Raw genomic sequence first — 21642 nt, 5'->3', positions numbered from 1 at the left:
GAAGGAAGGGGGCCGGGGACTGGTGAGTGTCAGCACCACAGTCCAGGATGAGACAACGAACATCCAAGAATACATTAGGAAGATGGCCCCAACTGACCGAGTGCTCAGTGAATACCTCAGGCAGCAGAAACCCAAGAAAGAGGAGGGAGACGAGGAACCATCATGGAAGGACAGGCCCCTGCACGGTATGTACCACCGGCAGATAGAGGAGGTGGCTGATATCCAGAAATCCTACCAGTGGCTGGACAAAGCTGGACTGAAAGACAGCACAGAGGCACTAATCATGGCAGCACAAGAACAAGCTCTGAGCACAAGATCCATAGAGGCTGGGGTCTATCACACCAGGCAAGACCCCAGGTGCAGGCTGTGTAAAGATGCCCCAGAGACAATCCAGCACATAACAGCAGGGTGCAAGATGCTAGCAGGCAAGGCATACATGGAACGCCATAACCAAGTGGCCGGCATAGTGTACAGGAACATCTGTGCCGAGTATAACCTGGAAGTCCCGAGGTCAAAATGGGAGATGCCCCCAAGGGTGGTGGAGAATGACCGAGCTAAGATCCTGTGGGACTTCCAGATACAGACGGACAAAATGGTGGTGGCTAACCAACCGGACATAGTGGTGGTAGACAAACAGAAGAAGATGGCCGTAGTGATCGATGTAGCGGTTCCGAATGACAGCAATATCAGGAAGAAGGAACACGAGAAGCTGGAGAAATACCAAGGGCTCAGAGAAGAGCTCGAGAGGATGTGGAGGGTGAAGGTAACGGTGGTCCCCGTGGTAATCGGAGCACTAGGTGCGGTGACTCCCAAGCTAGGCGAGTGGCTCCAGCAGATCCCAGGAACAACATCGGAGATCTCTGTCCAGAAGAGCGCAGTCCTGGGAACAGCTAAGATACTGCGCAGGACCCTCAAGCTCCCAGGCCTCTGGTAGAGGACCCGAGCTTGAAGGATAAACCGCCCGCAGGGGCGTGCTGGGTGTTTTATATATATATATATATATATATATATATATATATATATATATATATATATATATATATATATATATATATATGTACAAGCGGCAGAAATGAGCTTTCTCCAAAGTTTGGCTGGCCTCTCCCTTAGAGATTGGGTGAGAGGTTCGGCCATCCGGGAGGGGCTCAGAGTAGAGCCGCTGCTGCTCCACATCGAAAGGAGCCAGCTGAGGTGGTTCGGGCATCTGACAAGGATGCCTCCTGGGCGCCTCCTGGGTGAGGCCCCGGGGCAGACCCAGGACACGCTGGAGAGATTATATCTCTCGGCTGGCCTGGGAATGCCTTGGTGTTCCCCCGGATAAGCTGGAGGAGGTGCCTGGGGAGAGGGAGGTCTGGGCCTCTCTGCTTAGGCTGCTGCCCCCGCAACCCGGCCTCGGATAAAGCGGATGAAGATGGATGGATGTATATATGTATATATATTGTTGTCTTTTTTTCTGTTTAGGAACAAGTTGGTCAAATTAAAGAGCGTTATGACCATCAGCTGCTGCTCAAACACATGCCTTCAGAGTTTAAAATCTTTCTGGACCATGTCCTGGCCCTGGACTACTACACTAAACCAGATTACCAGGTAGATATAATAAAAGTTCAGAGGAGCAGTCTAATATTGAGACTTTGATTCACATTCATAAATTTGTGTATTTTTTCCAGCTGCTGATGTCAGTGTTTGAGAACAGTATGAAGGAGCGAATCATTACAGAGAATGAACCCTTTGATTGGGAAAAGGGAGGAAGTGATGTCACGCTGTCAACCAGTGCCTCCACCCAACCACAGCACAACACCCGACCTACTGCAGCCATGGTGGGGTAAGAACAAGCTGCAACCTCCTGTAAAATAAGTCTGAAATAGAAGTGCCAAAAAGGGAAGTTTCTCTAACAGCCACTAGCCATTTTTCTTTGATTTGTAAAGCTATGCAGACTGTATTAGAAATAATTTGGTTAATATACCATAACAAAAAAGTTTTGTAAATTGCAAAAGTATTTCTGAAATAACAGCATCTATGTAAAGATTTGCTATATTCTGTGTCCATAGAGCCATTGTGACTCCAGTTCCTGGAGACCTACAGAGGGAGAACACCGATGTTCAAGACGAGCATCTCAGTGATCAGGAAAATGCTCCTCCACCTCCACCGAGCCGACCCCCTGGGGAAACCGGTGTCCAGCATCCTGGAGAGACTGGAGAAGGCTGGGATGACACAGACTTTAACCGCAATAGACTCAGGATCAGCCTAACCAAGGTATGAACCATCAGTTATAGGTTTTGGTAATGCCACAGTCCCATTAAATCGACCCCAGAATCAGACTCTAGAGGCCTTAGTTAGCATGCTAAGGAGGTACTACAATTAGGAGACTTAAAATGTGGCTTGTTTGGAAGAATTTACAGGAGGGGAAAACCTTGAAAAATAAAAATGGTAGCACAGTTTATATTTGCTAAACTGTGTCAAACCACAAGCCTTCTAGAACATTGTCCATTGGATAGACATGACCAAAGTGGAGGTTGGGCCATAACACAGCATGTCAGTACAAACACTGACTGTCAAGCAGAGTGGTGATGATTTGGGCTTTTTTTTAACTTGGTCCAAATGGGATCATACAACAGATAATGATCCCAAGCACACTAGCTTGGGATCATTATCTACAGCAGAATGACTGTGAATAATCAAGGTTAGCTCTCTCGTCTTGCCTGGAAACACCTCAGTGTATCCCTGGATAACCTAGAGGAGGGGGTCTAGGTTTCTCTGCCCATGGGTAGCAGAAGAAAATGGATGTATGGCTGGACAATTTGAGAGACTGATTAAGCTATAGAGAAAACAATTACTTTGAGTTATTGCTGCTAAAGGTAGTTCTACCTGCTACTGAATCAGGGAGTGTACTTTTTAATAGGACTGCATGAAGTCCTGTGGAAATCCCTGAGATTTCACATGGACTTTTTTCATTAGAAACATAAGCAACATTCTTATGCAATTATTAGTTGATAAAAACAAAAAGTGGATTGCCTGAAAATATTTTTGTCATTACAGCCTTTTAGATGATTCTAAAATGTGTTAGTTGTTTAGTCTTAAGACATTTTGGTTCACATGAACCTTCTGCCAAGTCACTATCAGTGACTGCCCTTAACTCTACCCATATACTATCAGAAAATGTCATTTTTCTTTTTTCTTATTTTTTCTTCTTGCAAGTTTTGAAGTCTTGTACAAAAAAAAAGAATCACTGGTATCAAAATGTATTAGTTTTATCTCCAAAAAACGTTTCTTTTGCTTGTCTCCAAAACATCACGTTAGCTTTTAGGCTTAGGGTTGCTGTTATTTATGCTTCTGACTTAATTCCAGAAAGTTGATTCTGTTCATCTGGACGTAGCATTTTCAGTGGGAGAAACATTTTGTCACTTATCCAAACTCGCTCACCCATTTCCTTACCTGGATGATTGATCATGCATCAAGACAATGTTGACTTAAGGAAGTCGTTTTAGAGTTGCCTTCGAGAGTGTTTAAATGGTTGCTCACTTTTTTATCATTCCTCAGGGGGCTCAGGAAGAGGAAGCAATTCGAGGGGCCTGTCCAGTGTCTCCTGTACGAGGTGTAGGACCCGAGTCCCCAACAGGACAGGGTCGGTCCTTACGATATCGGCGGGTCAACAGCCCAGAATCTGATCGTCTTTCTGCAGCTGAGGGCCGGGCTGACGCCTATGGACAGAGGTGACAGTAAAGTATAGAAAACAACAAAGGTGGTTTTAGGTGAAGAGACAGCATTTCATGTTACTTTTGGTAACAAACAACAAATATGAAAACATTTTCCAGTTTAAAAAATAAACATAAGCCAAACTCAACCTGCCTATTGAAAAATAAAATCACACCAAAGATTAGAATTAATTAATTATGAGGCCTTTGCTCTAAAAGAATTTGATCTCAACTTTTTGAATCCACATAAATCAGAAATGTACAAAAGAGGTTCAACTAGATTTGAATGACTTGGATTTGGCTCTGAGATTTTGCTTGATTTTGATTGTTGAGAATTCATTTGGATACACTCCAAAGACCGAATCTTTTTAATGTGAAACTTGGCTTCAAAGTTTCTGTTACCATGACTTGACTTGGACGTGTCTGAACTGACCGAGGTTTGTAATGGACTTCACATTCTGTATATCATATGTTTTATATGATATGGATCGGTGGTGAACCGAGACTTAATGTTTCCTTTGAAAAATCAACTAGTCTGGGCTATATTTAAAATTGACTTCGTTTTACCCTTAAGAAGTTTAAACCTGAGCTTTAAATTGAACTGAATAATGAAACAAAAAGTTGAAAAAGTATTTTTACCAGGTTGTTAAGCTGTAGAAGAGTCATAGTCCCATATCCTTCTATTTTGTACACATTTGTTTGTGTGTCCACCAGGTCTAGGATGGACATCCTCGGTTCTCCATCTCGTCACGTCTACTCCTCCCAGCCGGCTCAGATGCTGTCTGTTGACCCCGGCTGCCGTGGAGATCGTCAGGTCAGTGGCCGTCAGGAAGTGTCCGTGGCATCCGTCGACCAGGAGGCCCACAGCAACGCCTTTATTCGTTCTGTACCGCTGGCAGAGGAGGAAGACTTTGATAGCAAAGAGTGGGTGATCATTGACAAAGAGGCAGAGCTGCGAGACTTTCTTCCAACCACGTCAGGAACTACTGACGAGGAGCCTGAGGAGCTACGCCCTCTGGAGGAACAGGAGGAGAGGAGGCGACTCAGGGCTGGAGGTAGGAGATAAAAAGAAGCTTTTTAGTCATAAAACTGAAATGAACAGGATAAATATAATAAAAATGGTTGGTTCATCAGAGCAGGGCACTATTTGAAATGTTTCAGTGCTAGTGTTAATCTGAAACCTTAGCTTTGGTGCCATCTTCCATAAGTTTGGTTGTTACCTAGGATCAAATCAAATCAAATCAAATCAAATCACTTTTATTGTCACATCACATGTGCAGGCACACTGGCACAGCACATGCGAGTGAAATTCTTGTGTGCGAGCCCCACAAGCAACAGAGATGTGCAAACACAACAAGGAGCTGATAGGATAGGAGCCCTGTTCTATTGACAAAATAGGTCTCTTTAAAAGTGGTGAATTCTAAGTGGATTGGAAGCAAGTCTCCATTTTATCAACAGTCATTAATAAAAAAAAATAACCTAGTGAATTATTAGGAAAACAAAAATGAAAACCAGACTAATTAAAGTGCTAAATCTATCAAATAGAGGCAGAATGAGGGAATTCAACAAATAAAACAAGTGTTTTGATGGAAATTATGAAACATCTAATTGGGTTGTTGTCTGTGACATAATACCACCCTGAAAGTCAGAGCCATTCCTTTTGGGGAAATATTGTATTACAGTTTCTCTCAAATGCTAAAACACATTTCACAAACGTTTCCACCATGTTCCCCAATGTCTAAACACAACACCCTTTTCTAAAGCTACATAAACACAACCACACCTTCCCACTGCAAAACTCAAACATTCACACCAAAAGAGCAGCTTGAAGCTTTCAAAAATGTTAACATTTTAAACATTGTAGACATTTAAAAAGTGGTCACTGTTGGTGGTGAATCACTCTCTGATTTGGTTTGTTCTGTGGAAGTGGACATTGTCCCAAATGATCACATAAATGTGATGTGCGGGCCCAGGATGGTGTTGTTGGCGGTCCAGGAGGATGTCTTTTAGCTCCTCTAGGAAGGTGAGGAGACGTTGGGTGTTGTAAGACCCAAGGACAGCAAGCCCCTCCGAACATTGTCTCGTCAATGCTCTCAAAGTTGACATTATCGGCAATGACTTTGTCTCTGATCTCCCGGAGTCTGATGAGGTTGTTCCCACGAACCATATCCACAATGAGGGTTTCTTGTTCCGCTGCAAATATGGCAACCCTCCCACCTCTATGTGGCATTCTTTCAACTCTAAAGAAAGAAACATGTGTTGTCAATTGACATGTGTTACAATACAGTCACAACTGATTTGAAACCACTAGACTACTTTCACAGGTTTGTAAAACTGTATTGTGACAAAGAAAGCAATCGAGTACAATACCTGTTGTGTTGTCTGAATGCCCTGATAATGGTGGCCACGGTGAACCTACTCAGGTTTGGACGGACTCTTAGTTCTGCTTCAGCCATTGTCATGCCATGGTCAATGACTGTTGCTCGCATCTAGTCCGTAATGATGGTGCGAGGTTGTCTTGCTCTCCCTCCTGGACCTTCTCCTCTCCCATGTTGGCCTCCTCCTCTTCCTCGTTGGCCTGCTCGTCTTCCTCCTCTCATTTGAACTCCTCTTCCTCGTTGGCCTGCTCCTCTTCCTCCTCTCATTTGAACTCCTCTTCCTCGTTGGCCTGCTCCTCTTCCTCCTCTCATTTGAACTCCTCTTCCTCGTTAGCCTGCTCCTCTTCCTCCTCTCATTTGAACTCCTCTTCCTCGTTGGCCTGCTCCTCTTCCTCCTCTCATTTGAACTCCTCTTCCTCGTTGGCCTGCTCGTCTTCCTCCTCTCATTTGAACTCCTCTTCCTCGTTAGCCTGCTCGTCTTCCTCCTCTCATTTGAACTCCTCTTCCTCGTTGGCCTGCTCCTCTTCCTCCTCTCATTTGAACTCCTCTTCCTCGTTGGCCTGCTCCTCTTCCTCCTCTCATTTGAACTCCTCTTCCTCGTTAGCCTGCTCCTCTTCCTCCTCTCATTTGAACTCCTCTTCCTCGTTGGCCTGCTCCTCTTCCTCCTCTCATTTGAACTCCTCTTCCTCGTTGGCCTGCTCGTCTTCCTCCTCTCATTTGAACTCCTCTTCCTCGTTAGCCTGCTCGTCTTCCTCCTCTCATTTGAACTCCTCTTCCTCGTTGGCCTGCTCGTCTTCCTCCTCTCATTTGAACTCCTCTTCCTCGTTGGCCTGCTCCTCTTCTTCCAGGGCCAAGCGCTTTGAGGGGTCCCAAAAAAGCGCTATATAAATGCAATCCATTATTATTATTAATAACTCGAAGAATCATTCGCTGTAACAAAGTTACGACTAACTGGCTACCCTTAAATTGCTCAACTGCTCGCTAATGTTATCTTTTTTTAAAGACACTGGACAGTTTTGCAGTGGTTGCACAATAATCTCAAGTTAAATTAAATACCTAGATGTTTTAACTCATTTTTTAAAAATACATTAAAGCATAATTATATAAAAGCAAACTAGAAACTGAGACCATTTGCCTTCAAAGCAAACGTTTTAAACTTAAGGCACAACTTTTACTTTGAAATTGAATGTTCTCTGTTTCTGGTTTGCATCACACTTTTTCACTACCGCTCAATGGTTCAGTGAATGTTTGCAGACAAGTTGGCATCTTGCAAACTGCAAGTGACTGTGGCAGCCTGTTAGTGACTAACAGGGAGTTGGGCGTTCGTCTTGTAATCGGAAGGTTGCTGGTTCGAGCCCCGGCTCCGACAGTCTCGGTCGTTGTGTCCTTGGGCAAGACACTTCACCCGTTGCCTACTGGTGGTGGTCAGAGGGCCCGGTGGCGCCACTGTCCGGCAGCCTCGCCTCTGTCAGTGTGCCCCAGGGCGGCTGTGGCTACACTGTAGCTTGCCATTGCCTGTGTCTGTGTGAATGGGTGAATGACTGAATGTAGTGTAAAGTGCTTTGGGGTCCTTAGGACCAACTAAAGCGCTACACAAATACAGACCATTTACCATTTACCATAAAGTAAACACAAGGAGGTTTTGACTGCAGAATTGTCTTTGGTTTCCTTTGCAGGAGCGGAGCCAGTAGTTCGTCCAAAGACTCACACGCGGGAGAGCAGCCGGGGGATGCTAACGCTAACAGAGGAGGAGGCATCAAGGAAAAGTGGTGGTAGCCCAGCACAGTCGCCCTGTCATTCTCTGCCATCAGGACGTCCTCGCCGGAGAGAGTCTGAGCCCACTGGACCTCAGAGACCGGTAAGAGACCCAGCCAGCCAATAACACAAGTTTAGTTCTTTGATGGCATGTTTGCGGACAAATGAGCGGGCTTGACGACTGCAAAAGAGGTTTATTCTTTGATGTCAGTATGTGATTCTGACTGCTCAGACACTGACATATCGAGGCATAGTGCACGCTCCGGCTCATTTATCTGCCTGCCAACATACAACTTAAAAGACAAATCCAGCATGATCAGAGGTTTTGCAAATTTATATTCTTCCCTCTTTATCAGTGATGATGATTTACAATTTACTTTAAGAGTCTTTAAAGTGGTGCCAATTTATAAGTTGGTTGTGCAGGAAAAAAACACGTGTTGGAATGGAAACACTTGTTACAAGTGTAAAGGTGCCCTTAGGCATTCAATGGCCACTAAGTCAGACTGTGGTGGTGCTGAGAAACACAAACTGCTGGATAAATTAAGCAAGAAACTTGAATTTAGAAATTGGACACTAATATTTTCTGTTTGTAGACATGAAAGAGCATGTTGAGGCAGACCATTTTTGGAACATCCAGCTGTCCCATCCATCTCTATGTCCATCTGTCCATCCATCCATCAATCCATCCACCTTCTTCAAACTTATCTCAAAACCTTTATTCTTATACTGATGAGTATATATATTTTTTTATCACAATTAGTTAATTCAATCAGTGTTCGCCTTACTAAAATATGATCTAAAGTTAACACACAAACAGACTAGTTAAATTAAGAAATGCCTAATCAAACAACAAGTAATCAAGACGAGGAATATGTGCTTTCCTTCTTCTTCTCTATATCCTTCATATCGTAATCATGGGACTGCTACAGACTTCAAGTGCAATAGAACAATAATGCAGGAATCTGTCTATAGATTGCAGAGAATCAGACAGTCCACGTACTTTTTGGATAATGAGCAAAATATTTCGGGTCATGCTGGACTTGTCCTAAAAAGACCACGGTGATAAGAGGGGAACAGACACCAGACACCTGAGTTTGTTTTCAGATTCGAGGCAGCTCTGTCTTGAGCACCAGTCACATGTACAGTAGTTGTTCTGTTCAATTACCAGCATCCAAAAGATCCTCTGGCAGGTTAAATGCTGACCTTAAAGTAAAGCTGAACTCCGATAGCTTGCTCACAGCTTGTCTTTAGGCTAGATAGCTAATTGTTTTTTTTAGCAAATTTTAATTAGCCAATTTTTAAAATTAAATACTTGTAAGCAATGCTGAAAATACATTGCTTGGTACAGAAAAAATCAAAAAAATCACCAGACCTGGGAAATCAAAACAATAGTAATTTTGATAGGATTTAGCTACAGAGTGAGTCAAATTAAGACAGCTACGTTTTAAAATGCTTTACAGACAGGGGATGTCTATACCAAGTGCCTTAGTTCATTTCTTCCCACCGAATGCCAAGATTTGAAATACTCTCTCTTTTTTTCTGTAGGCTAAATTCTGTTTAATAATCATATTATAGTCTCAAAACCACCACCTTTCTTTGAGTGTTGTTTTCTCAGGTTTGTTGAGTGAAGTTCTAGTATTTATTTAGTCTTTTAATAATTAGTATCTGCCTGTGAGGTGCACCTGTACTAGGCAAATCAACCTTGTTAGCATTAGCTGCTAACTGAAAAATTTACCATCTTATCCAAACATGGCCACTTGTGACAGCAGCTGAAATTCTAACATCAAAAATTCAAAATGCAGAGTTGTGTAAAGTCACAGTAGATTTGTCCATATTTTGTGCGCAATCTATGAGACTGACTTCCATTGGGAGTCTGTCATTCTTTGCATTTTTGCATTGTTGTTCATTGGTAAACTACGGTAAAGTAACTATGGTTAAACAAACTGCAGTTTGTTTCAGATATCTAATTACTGTTGCCACAATCAGCTTCATTCTGACCCAGAATATTACTGATGGTTTGTTTTTTACAACTGCCTATGACTCGTGAAACACAGATTTAACTGTGTAGCTGTGAGACTTGTCTCTTTCTAGTCCTTGAGACAGATTGATGTCTTTTCACACAAACACACACTCACGTCTGGTGATATTGTGATTGGGGAATGTAGACAGATGGAAATTTACTCCAGAATAAAAATGGCCGATTTTCCAGAGATTGATCTCATTGAATACATTTTCAGCTGAAGCTGTACATCCAGTGACAAAATTCCCCACTGGAGGAAGTAAAGGTGTGAAGGTTGTTGTAGTGTTGTGTGGGTGGCATTTACTGTTATGATAGCCTAATCTTTATGTTTAGTTGCGTAACCCTATCATTATTTCAATTGATTGTTTATTTTTCATGATCAAGCTCTTTTCCTAATCTCTGAATTCTGGCTTTGTGACATAACGTTTGAAAAGTGTGTTTTGCAGAAGCAACCAATAATGGTGTTCTTGTCTGGTTATAGGGTGATAAAAAGAAAACACATCTTTCTTGTGCTTTCTTCATGGTGAAATGCAATAGATTTGTGAATGAAAGCTGTAATGTAGATGAATGTTGTTGCAATGGTTGAGTATGTTGAATATTATTATTTCATTTTTGCGTGTTTGGTGTAGGGAAAAAAAGAAAAAATTGTGAAACAAAAAAAGGCTTTTCCAAATGTAAAGCACAATCAAAATATATTTTGTCATGTTAGAGAAGTTTTTCAAAAGTCTGATCATTTTTATGTTGCACTCTGCTCACTGTAATGTCTCATAGATTGAGTCCAAAATAGTTAGCTAAGAAGCCACTAATTGTAGCCGCGTGTGCTGATAGCTGATTGCAACCCGTTGCTTCACTGTTTTGTTGATGGGCAATGTAGGCCTTTCTTTGTCGTGTGAGTGTCCTGCAGAGGTGGCAAAAGTACAGACATTCTGTACTTAAGTAGAAGTACAGATTCTTGAAGTAGTGATTCAAATTCTTTACTCAAGTAAAAGTGAAAAAGTACAGGCTCTGAAATGTACTCCAAGTAAGGAAGTAAAAAGTAGCTCTTTGAAGGACAACTGTGCAAAGCTAACTGAACCTTGTGCTATATTAATGTATTAATGTAATAATAAAATTATATCAGGGAATAAAGACTTTATTTCAGTCTGAATTTGAATTCAAATAATTTAGTCAGGTTGAATTATTTATGTAGAACATGAGCAGAGAAAAAGACAAGCTCTATTTTCTTTCTTTGTACTCAGGAAATGAGTACAGTCAGGGGTTACAGTGGGATTCAGTGGGTGGGGGAACCCTAAAATCAGTTTTGATGGTTCAGTGTGGGGAAAAGAAGCACAGCTCACAATAATTTCTGTTGAGAGCTCCAATAGATTTTCTTAATGAAGAGACTGTGATCTGCTGAACTGCTCTTTGCAGATTTATACACTTGAATTCAACCAGATGTAAGAAGATGTTTCACGAGTGGTCCTGGCTAACTTACATTCTCTGCACTAATAGTTAGGGCTGCCACAAACGATTATTTTGATAGTCGACTAGTCACCGATTATTTTTGCGATTAGTCGACTAATCAGATCTTGCATCCATTGGACGTAAAACGTACAGGTTATTGCACCAGCAGCATCTGCTCTTATATAACTATCATTATCTTACAGCTTGAAGTGTTTAAGGTTTGTGCTAACTAAAAATAAAGACAAGATGATAATTTATTAAATTTTAATTAAATTTGCAGATTGTTGTCCAATATGAAAAAACATGAAAAAACATAAACAGCTATTGGGTATGTACAGACCCAATAGCTGTTTCCCAATTCCTAAGCCGCATCCTTTGAAGGACCTGGCCCTTGCCGTCTACGCAGGCCCGGGTCCTTCGAAGACCAATAAGGCTGGAAGTGCGAGGCTGTGAAATGGGATGGTTTAGCCTTCAGATTTGCATCACCAGCTGTCTCGGTGAAGTTTAATAAACTCAGCCATCTTCTCCTTGTTATCTAAAGTATAACAGGACGTTGGAGTAAATTCTCAGCCATCTCACACTTCTGTTTAAGCAGTTTTCTGTTTGACGTTTATTCAGCTGTGTGAAAACTTAAATCTCAGTCAAACCAATTTACTCAGAAACAAATAAAAAAGCCTTACAATAACATTTTTAAGTTGTCTAAGTGACTTATATATCATGTTTAACCTGAGTAGCGAAAGACCGCAGGGGTCTGAAAACAATGTGCCAGGAGTCCAGTGTTCTTGCTGGCTCTAGTGAGTCTTGACCTCCCAGTCAGTTATCGAGCTGGTGGGTAACAGGCATCTCCGAAAACGTCAGAGCACTTTTGCAAATATGTGATGTCTTGATAAATCGAGCAGATATTTGAAGTTTACACAGCTACATTCTTGCCTGAAAATATCTTAAAAGTTGATTTTGGGACCTAGAAAGAGTAATATTAAAACTTAGTAGCGCTATAAATTCTGGGATAGTTTGGGACATGAAGGATACACCCGACCCATCCTTCATATCTGGGGAAATGAAGGACGCATTTGTCGGCTGCATTTGGAGCAGCCTTCGAATTGGGATCAGCCTTCGTCGCCTGGCTGTGATATAATCGGCCTACAAATGCGGCCTCCAGCTGGACCTTTAGCTAGCAACATGTTGTGCATCAAACTGCACACAAACAATTTGTGTGTTTGCTAATCTTTGTTGAGCTGATAGACGCGCCATATTTGAAATTACCTGCCACTTAAAAAATGTTGTTCCCCTTTATGTTCTTTTGTAGTGCTAGCTAGATGCTAAAGTACAGCAACCACAACTTATGGACACCTGTAGTCGTTTGAGTGCCCCCCCCCCCCCCCAAAAAAAAACAACTTATAAAACAGAAAACACAACCCACTTTAACCCCTGACTATGACACACGATTGAATCTCTTTGATATCTTTTTGTGCGACATTTCCTGGTGATACCCAAACAGGACTGGCTGTCATGTGTTACTGTTTAGCCTCAGATTGATTTGATTATAAGACTATTTTCTCAATTATAATTAGATTAGCCTATACAATACCTTCTCAAATACCCTTTTAATATCAAAATACCTTCTTATACAAATGGTACTGATATTTTTATTTTAGTGGTACAGCTTGTCCTATTTGCTTAACCCAGCATGAAATTTGAAATTTGAATGAAAAGTCTAAATTTTCTTCATTTTTCTTACTAAGAATTTCATGTTTTTAAAAGCAGAAAATTGCCATGACATTCGTGCACATGACGAGTGTATGGAAACCTAAGATCCCAACGACATTATGATTATAAACTTGGCACAAAAAGTAAGGAAATGTGAGTTTGTTCTAGTATTTCTTTATCATACTGCTTCTTGGTAATCAATCCTCTACCTGTTTATTTCCCCTTTAAATGGTGCCAAGTGCGTGAGGAAAATGAAATTCGGGCTTAGCAGAGCTAAGTATGTTGGCTACACCCATGAAAAACTTGCTAAATTGTCTCTTCCAAAGAGCTTATTCTGCTATTGACTCTTGTTTTGAGGTTCTGGTACCCCAGTAACTAAGAATCTGGTGCCTGATTAGCAGTGTCTGTGAGCATGGACCTAGTGGTCCGCAGCGGTCATTGGTTTCTACCAGCTGTCTCTGTGAAGCTGTCAGCTGTCTCTACCATGCCATGTTTGATTTACTTGGATCAGGTCACATGTCATAAGGCAACTTCAAGCTGGTGTTCCACAAAACCAACCACTTTTTGGAGTGAGGCTTATTGGCATCTCCAAGTGAAAGAGCAAGTTTCATATATCAAGGGACGTCAGAGACAGGCTGCAAAATATGTGTCCCAAGAAGATGATACCACAAGAATACGGTTTTCTTACCCCGTCAGCACTTACAAACTGTAGGCTGTCTTCTATATGTTCTATACCGGAACAAACTGCACGCAGCCAATCTTCAGTCCCATAGGTCAACCAGGAGGCCTGCCATGACTGTACCCATAGGGTAACAGTTTTTGCTTGAGGCAATGTGATGGTGTGGGTGGGTGTTATTGAGATGAGATTCCAGTAGCAAACCCATGTCTCCACAGTCCACCTCGTCCCTACAGTGCAGGGTTTATCAGAGACTTCTTCTTGAATTTGGGAGTGGAGAGGATTGAATGGCCTACCTGCAGTGCTGACCTTGATGCTTAGGTGTGCTGTTTGTGCCAGAATGACCAACACAACCACACTGGCTTACTTGCAACAAATGATGGTTGAAGAATTGGATACCATCCCACAACCAAGCTGGTGACCGGCATGAGGAAGAGGTGGTGCCATGCTGTTGTGGCTATGTATGGTTCTTCCACATGCTGCTGAGGCCCCTGTTTGTTAAATGAATTCGTCCACACGTAAACGGCGTGGTCACTGAAAACGGAGATTTTTAAAAACTCCGGCCAGGGTGGATATTTTTGAAAACTCCGTTTTTGCATTTACGTGTGGACGAGAAAAACTGAGAAAACGCAGCGTCAAAGGTGTGCGCCTTTTTTGACGTCAACCTGTGCGCCACGTTATTGTTTCGGTGAAATGAATTTCTACAATACTGTTACTGTTAATTCTACTCTCTGCAGTGTTTAAATGCTTACATATACACACACAGTTACTGTACCTCCACACATATGACTCGGTTCTGCTTCTATGCCCCATCCTTGTTTACTATTTCCCACCGAGGCTTCTAGACTTCTGATTGGCCAACATTTCTACACGGTTAGGAATATATCGCCACCTGTTGCTTTGGCATGTTCCTAGCAGCGTTTTCCTTCATTTCTGCGTTTACGTGTGGACGGGATTATTTTTTAAAACGAAAACGGAAAATCTCAGTTTTCAAAAATACCCGTGTACGTGTGGACGTAGCCTTAATCACCCAATACAATAAAACAGCACCAAACAGGACTCAATAACAGAATAAGCTGTTTGGCATTGGCAGAGGGGATTTGGCTAGTTTTCTATGGGTGCAACCCAAATACTAAACTCTGCTGCTTAACCAATGCTATCTAACAGAATAATATTCATTGCCAGGAAGCGCTGTTACAATAAAGCAATACTTGAGCAAACAAAAATTTCCTTATTTTTTATGCTAAGTTTATATATGCTAAGTTTTGACCAAGTCAAAGTAAACAAATAAAAACATAAACACAAACAGCACTTTGTTATGGAGGACCAAACTAGGGACCAAAAAGAAATGAAACTTCATTTTAATAAATAAATAGATTAAATACGTTTTAGTACATTTGTCTTGAGAATGGGGCTAGAAGAAATGTCATGGTATCATCTAATGGGTTCATTCTCTGAAAACCAAGAACTGTTCATGACACAGGATTCTTAGTTGTGTGTGTGTGTTTGTTTTTGTGTGCTTGGGAATTTCTCAAGAATAATTTCTATGGAAATGGCACTATAGAACTAGAGGAAGAGGTGGGGGGATGGGGTTGGGCGGTGGGGAGGTGAGCACAACAATTGCTTGGTTCTCCTTAGAGATAAAACTGAACTGAATTCTGCGTATGAAGAGCCGGTTATGTGGAAAACTAATGTGGAATCACTGAATTTCACATTAAGCTCACTTTGTATTTTCACATCATTTTCATTTTCCTTAGCAGGATTTTCTTCATGGATGTGATTTTCTATTAATTTAAATCTACGTTTGATTTTTTTAGTTGAATTACAATTTTGTGACCATTTGAGTTGTCCATTATTTATTTACAAATAGGTCAGGTTTGGTCCTCCATACTTGGTGGCTGCTGTTTACAGGCTGGACGTGCAACATCATCACTGAAATTTCACTTTATCTGCAGTGAAACAGGATACCTTTTAAGCCCGTGTCAGTGGAAAATTCGTATGCACAAATTAATTTTAGCGCTTTTTAGTGAGCTCTTCTTTGACTTTCCTTTGTTTTCGCGACGATTGTCATCTCTAGACTCAGAGCAAGCTTGTCTGCTGCCAACCATCGAGGACTGCCATTGTCTTTTCTGCGTCAATTCTTTTTCCCGCTCCCACATAACTACTGACGCCTTTGCCCCCAACCTATCGCTTTAAAAGTACACAGTATGTCAAGTTTGACTCATCTGAGGAGACAAAGAAAAGAGCGAGGGTGCCATTGGGACAACACAAGAAGAAATAAAGTGATGTTTCGGGGTAAGCACAGTTTAGGAATAGTCCTTTACCTCTGTTCTCTCACTGAATTTCTGTTCTTCCTCTTCCTTTTTCTTCTGTTCAAACATATTTCCTCCCTTTTTCCCTCCATTGTGTGTTTGTGTTTTGTGTGCTTGATGACTCATCTCTTTTTTGTGTTCCCTGTTTCTTTTTGTACCTCCAATGGTAATTTTTCATTCAGAAAACAAAAGCTCAAACTGACCAGACTAGTGAGATACAGTATGTGCAGCGCTTGTGCTGGTGCCTTTGTGTCCTTTTAAGTGCTTTGTCGGGGAAAGTGTCTTCATCGTCATTTTCCCAGTCTAATCCAGGATGCTAGTCTGATCCAAAAAGCTAGTCAATTGGTGTAAATGTCCAGTTAAGTTTCTAATAGCTTCTAAATAGTTTCTGATAACTGTAACTTTAGAGTGCCAGGTTTACACCAGCACTCCACCAGCTTCTCTCCCCAAGCACCTTTTCTCACAACATTTAAGCTGAGGGCTTTTGACAGAAGTGAGCATCAATCAGCTTTCTCCTGTCTAACCTGTCTAACGTCATGGAGGGGTAGGAGAAAAGGGCAGGAAGTCAAACCAATGTTGGGTTGTAGCTGTAAGAAAATCTGAAATTTATTGTTTGCTTGTTGTTTTTTTAAAATAAATAATTAATTTAAACTTTTTTAACCTCACTTCCCTCTTTCTGGTTGATCTGTTTGCAGTTGGAGGAGGACAGGCACCAACCACGGCCCAACCAACTGAGGAGGCTGGCCTCCTATGTCTTTTCTTCCTCCACCCTTGAGACAGAGCAGTATCCTCATGGAGGAGGGAACTTTATCCAGAGGAGCCGCTCAGCTGAGAGCAGCCCAGCACACGTCAACGCCACTGCAACTTCAACCCGCCGGCGGCATGCTGGCACTCTGCCGACCCCTGGCAGCCCACGGAGCAGACACTCTGTTCTGAATATGTCGAGGGCACAGCTGCAGCACGTGTTAGCTAAGCTCATGAACAAGAACAACAGCTGAGAGATGGACTCAAACACATTAAATTAACACATGTGTTAAGTAGGCACATACACAATACACACATACTGTATGCAGGGTTGGTCACACCAACTTGGGGCCCGGTGCAGTTTGGCCTCTCACTTCCTTTTCTTCCACCATTTGTGTTCCACAGTCAAGATCATCTCTGGTGCATTTGCTCTGATTAAGAGCACCAACTATTAAAATACTAATTATTTTATTAGTATTTATCCATAAATCTTTAAATTTCATTGGCCCTAAATAAAATGTGTAGAATGCTTCAAAAGGCCCTTAAATTACGAAGCATCACTGGTGAGCTGGGAAGACATTTGACTTGTGTCAAAACAAGGAGTATACTTATTAATACCAAAATAAAACACAGCTTTGCCTTTGTATTTGGTTCATTAGATATTTCTGGCCAGCTCTGCATATACAAATATTCTAATGAATGTACACATAGATAAATCAGACGTGATAAAAACAGCACACTAAGAGCCAGGCATGGTCATGAAACAAAACAAGCCATATTACTGGCAGACAGCAGCACTGCTAAGCTGGTAAACACTTAGTATCACACACACATTCACAGTCACGTAGCTCTATCAATTGTAAGAAGAGGAACAGAAGAAAAGAAGAAAAATGCTCAAGATGGGGAATATTTTCCATGCAATAAACTCTAACAAGCTTCTACAAACCTGATGTTGCACATGCCACAGATCTGGCAGACTCATGTGAATAATGTGAAACTGAATACATCCTTCTTGCTTCTATGAAGAAGAGGAGCGTGAAACAGAGTGGGGCTGCAAACAGACTGTTAAGCTTTACAATATCTGTGCATTTATTTATTTCAATTCTTTTCTGCTAAAACGAAAGTGTGATTATCAACAAGTGCAGGTTATCCCACCAAGGTTTTGCACCAAGACTTCACAAATCTTCGCCATTACTCAACCAGTGATATAAACATCTCACTCTGCTTCTGCTTCATTAAACTCTGTGTGTGAAGAGAGAGGGGTATGTGATAAAAGTCTTTCTCGAGGTGTGAAAGGGAATTCAGCATTAACCTCTAATTACACCTACACCTGACACCAAGAAGTACGGTGTCCCTAAAAGACAAATATTTCACAAAAAATAATAGTTACTAAATAAATTGAAACTAATTAGTAAAAGAAACCAACACACACTGGCATGTCATAAATGAATTAACACCAATAACAAATTTACAAATGTATAAAATCACTTTTTATTTACATTAATTTATATTACAAATTAACAACTACCACTACATAGTAAACAAATTTACAATAAAGACAATATTCTACCTAAGAAAATAAAAAGATTCCTTTTCAAAACAAGCAAAAATCATGAAAAAGACCAAAAAAAGGTTGTTTTTTCTTGAATGGATTTATTATTTATAGTTTATAGTCTTATTTATAGTTTTAATACGCTAAAAAGTTTATTTGAAAGAAATAATTTTCTGAACTGTTTTCTTTGAGATTAAGGGCCACCTCTTAACTGGAAAATGTATAGGGCTGAAGAAGGCTGCCAGATAGGACCTAACAAAGTTAAAGCCTGTTTTATGACATTTTTAAATTTAACTTTTGCACTTTTTTCTAATGAATTCTCATTAGTATCAGAAGACTGTAAAAGAAGTGAACTTACATTTGGAACATTTAAAAGTACATGTCAGTTTGTGAAGTGTTTGCTGGAGCTCTTGTTTGACTCTCCTTTGATACATATTTTTAGGTGATCGGGATCCATTCAAGCACACAAATGCTGACAAATTGAGCTAAACAGAATGTGCTTGGATGTATTATTCCATCAAAAGAATCGTGCACGTTAGTTGTACAGAATCTTGTTTTACACAACATATCTGTGATTTTCTTTTAGCATTTTTCTTTTTCTGTTTATTATAATTTAAGCACATTCACGGAGGTAGCAGATTTCCATGGAATGAGAAAAGGTTCTCAAAGGTTTTGTGGTCAGGAGCCCGTTTGCCGTGTGTCCTTTGCTATTTGCATTTGTGTGCTTTGAATGAGTTTTGGGCATTCACAACAGTGCCAGTCAGTGAGCCCATTACTGAAATATTTTAACATCTATTTTTCCTAACATCATGATCCTTTTGAATTCATTCAAACAGATTCATTCAAATTCTTAAATGTTTTAAATTCTACATTTAAATTTGTAAACTTGTTTGAGTTTGAGTTAAATCCAGGTCTTCCAGAGGATGCAGTCAATCCTGTTATATTTATTGTTAGTTTAAAATATATTCAAAACGACATTTTATGTATTGTATGTTGGGTTTCTGTTGGAAGTACTAATGTAAATAGACACATAGATAGATATCACACCAACACTTGCACACCAACAGGTTACTTGGCAAACTGCCTGAAGGGGTATACCAGAGAGATAGAACCCTGAGAATAAACTGGATGTTCTCTACTGAACCATCCAAGGTATACTCTTAGCGACAGGGGAACAATATGGGAGCAGCCCCACCAAGTCTGGAGACACAGCAAAACAGGAAGATCAGATGGGAGACGAATGCAACAAATAATAACAATCCTTAGTCGTTAGTGGTTCTAAGAGCAGGCCACAGCAACCTTGAACAATTTCCAGTAACTATCACAGTGGCAGATATCCAAGAAAGAGTCTCAGGCACAAAGAGCTGGACAGTACTCGGCCCTGACACTTACTGGCTGAAGAAGCTAATTGCATGCCACGAGCGCCTGGCAACACAAATTAAGTTGCTGTTTATGGATGAGACATACCCAGAATGGCTAGCCAGACAGTCCTGATGCCCAAGTACGTCCAACTACCGACCAATAACCTGCCTTACGGAAACTCTTGTCAGGTATCATAGCAGCTAAGATGGACAGACACATGGCTCAGTATATGAGCGAGGCCCAGAAAGAAATTGGAAGAAACACCACTGGTGCAGAACACCAGCTTCTGCTTGATAGAGCAGCCACTCAAGTCACTTAAGACCAGACTGACCAACCTGTGCACCGCCTATGACAATACCTGACACATGGATCCTGGAAGCCGAGAAATGTATAAGGTCAACAGGACCCTAAGAGCCTTTATCAGGAATTCAATGGGGATGTGGCAAACAACACTAGAGGACAACTTCAATCCAATTACACAAGCCACTATTAAGTGTGGTATTTACCAAGGAGGTGCTCTGTCCCACTGTTATTCTGCATAGGTATGAAATCAGCCAGACCATTAACAAGACTGGCTTCGCATACCTACTAAAGAATCAAGCAATGTCAGCCAAATCCTGTACATGGATGGCATCAAGCCACATGCCAGGAGTGAATTAGACCTTGATTCGCTGATCCACGCCAACATCAGAATGTCATAGTCGAATGGTAGCAAAGAGAGAAAGAGTATATGGTGAATGGACTGGTTCTTATATAGCGCTTTTCTACTCTATCTGTGCACTCAATGCGCTTTACACAACTTGCCTCATTCACCCATTCACACAAGCAATTTTTTCCTTGCTATTTCTAAGTGCTTTCTGTCTAACATTCACACGGCAGGCAGCATTGCAGACATTGAGGATAGGTGCAAGTACCTTGCAATCCCACCTGCAAATAGGAACCACGAAGAGGCCCCAGGAAAGCTGCAGGCACCAAATACCTGCAGAGATTAAGAGAAGCTGAATGAGAAGAACAAGATCCAAGCAATCAATACCACCACTCTGCCAGTTGTAAAATACCCTGCTGGGATAATAAGCCATAACCATACATTGAGGGTTTCACCAGAAGTCCAGCACGCCAAGACTGTACAATAAGCAGAAGAAAGGAGACCAAGGAGTACATCAGGAAGATGGTCACAACTGAGAAATCCAATGGCTGGACAAAGCTGGACTGAGCATAGGCACTAATCATGGCAGTGCAGGAACAAGCTCTAAGATCGATAGAGGCTGAGGTCTACAACACTAGGCAAGATCTCAGGTGCAGGCTGTGTAGGGATGCCCCTGAGGCAATCAGGCACATTGCAGCAGGGTGGAAAATGCTAGCAGGCAGGGCATACGTGGAATATCGTAACTAGGGGTATAATGACCAGTCTAAGATCCTGTGGGACTTCCAGATACAGACGGCCAAACTGCTTATGGCTAACCATCCGGACATAGTAGTGGACACACAGAGGAAGAAGGTCATAGTGATAAATGTAACTTTACCAAGTCAAAGTGAGAAATATCAGTGGCTAAGAGAGGAGCAAGAGGAAATGTGGAGTGCTTAGGGCATTTACCCCTAAACTGGGTGAGTGGTTCAGATCCCAGGAACGGAATCAGAGATCTCTGTCTTTGCACCTAATATCACATAATAGATCCAGTAGAGCAGAATAAGGGATTTTTCTTTTTAAAAATGCAAAGGTCCACTTTATCTTCTAAACAAACATGATGAAACGTAACATTTCAGTTACATTATAAGGTCAGTGCCAGGGTGTCAGTGCCAGGTATGATTGACGAAGAGGTGCTTTTTGTTGGGAAATTGAAATGGTTCAACGCTGGAAAGATAACCAGAGATAAAAAGAGAGAATACGAACAAAGTAAATGGTTTTTCATTTTGGAGAACTTGTTGGAAAAACTCTTATCTCTATAAACAAAAGAATTCGTGAGCAGTGGAAAAGATCTTTGAAATAGAATATTTCAAAAA

General features: G+C 41.3%; 1 protein-coding gene across 3 annotated transcripts in view; it reads left to right on the top strand.

Annotated features, from left to right (window-relative positions):
• The window catches only part of ttbk1a (tau tubulin kinase 1a), a 55378-nt gene that overhangs the window by 23741 nt on the left and 9995 nt on the right, over positions 1 to 21642 (top strand). For all 3 annotated transcript variants that reach the window (XM_080879455.1, XM_080879454.1, XM_080879456.1), the window contains 6 exons: positions 1462 to 1587; positions 1668 to 1822; positions 2049 to 2253; positions 3538 to 3710; positions 4407 to 4747; positions 7747 to 7928. In XM_080879455.1, coding sequence (XP_080735581.1) covers positions 1462 to 1587; positions 1668 to 1822; positions 2049 to 2253; positions 3538 to 3710; positions 4407 to 4747; positions 7747 to 7928 — 1182 coding nt within the window. The remainder of the gene's footprint in view (positions 1 to 1461; positions 1588 to 1667; positions 1823 to 2048; positions 2254 to 3537; positions 3711 to 4406; positions 4748 to 7746; positions 7929 to 21642) is intronic.

Source organism: Rhamphochromis sp. 'chilingali', assembly GCF_963969265.1.
Source record: "Rhamphochromis sp. 'chilingali' genome assembly, chromosome: 4".
Taxonomy (NCBI): Eukaryota; Metazoa; Chordata; class Actinopteri; order Cichliformes; family Cichlidae; genus Rhamphochromis; species Rhamphochromis sp. 'chilingali'.
Note: the sequence above shows the minus strand (reverse complement) of the source record. Positions and strands in the feature narration are given on the sequence as shown.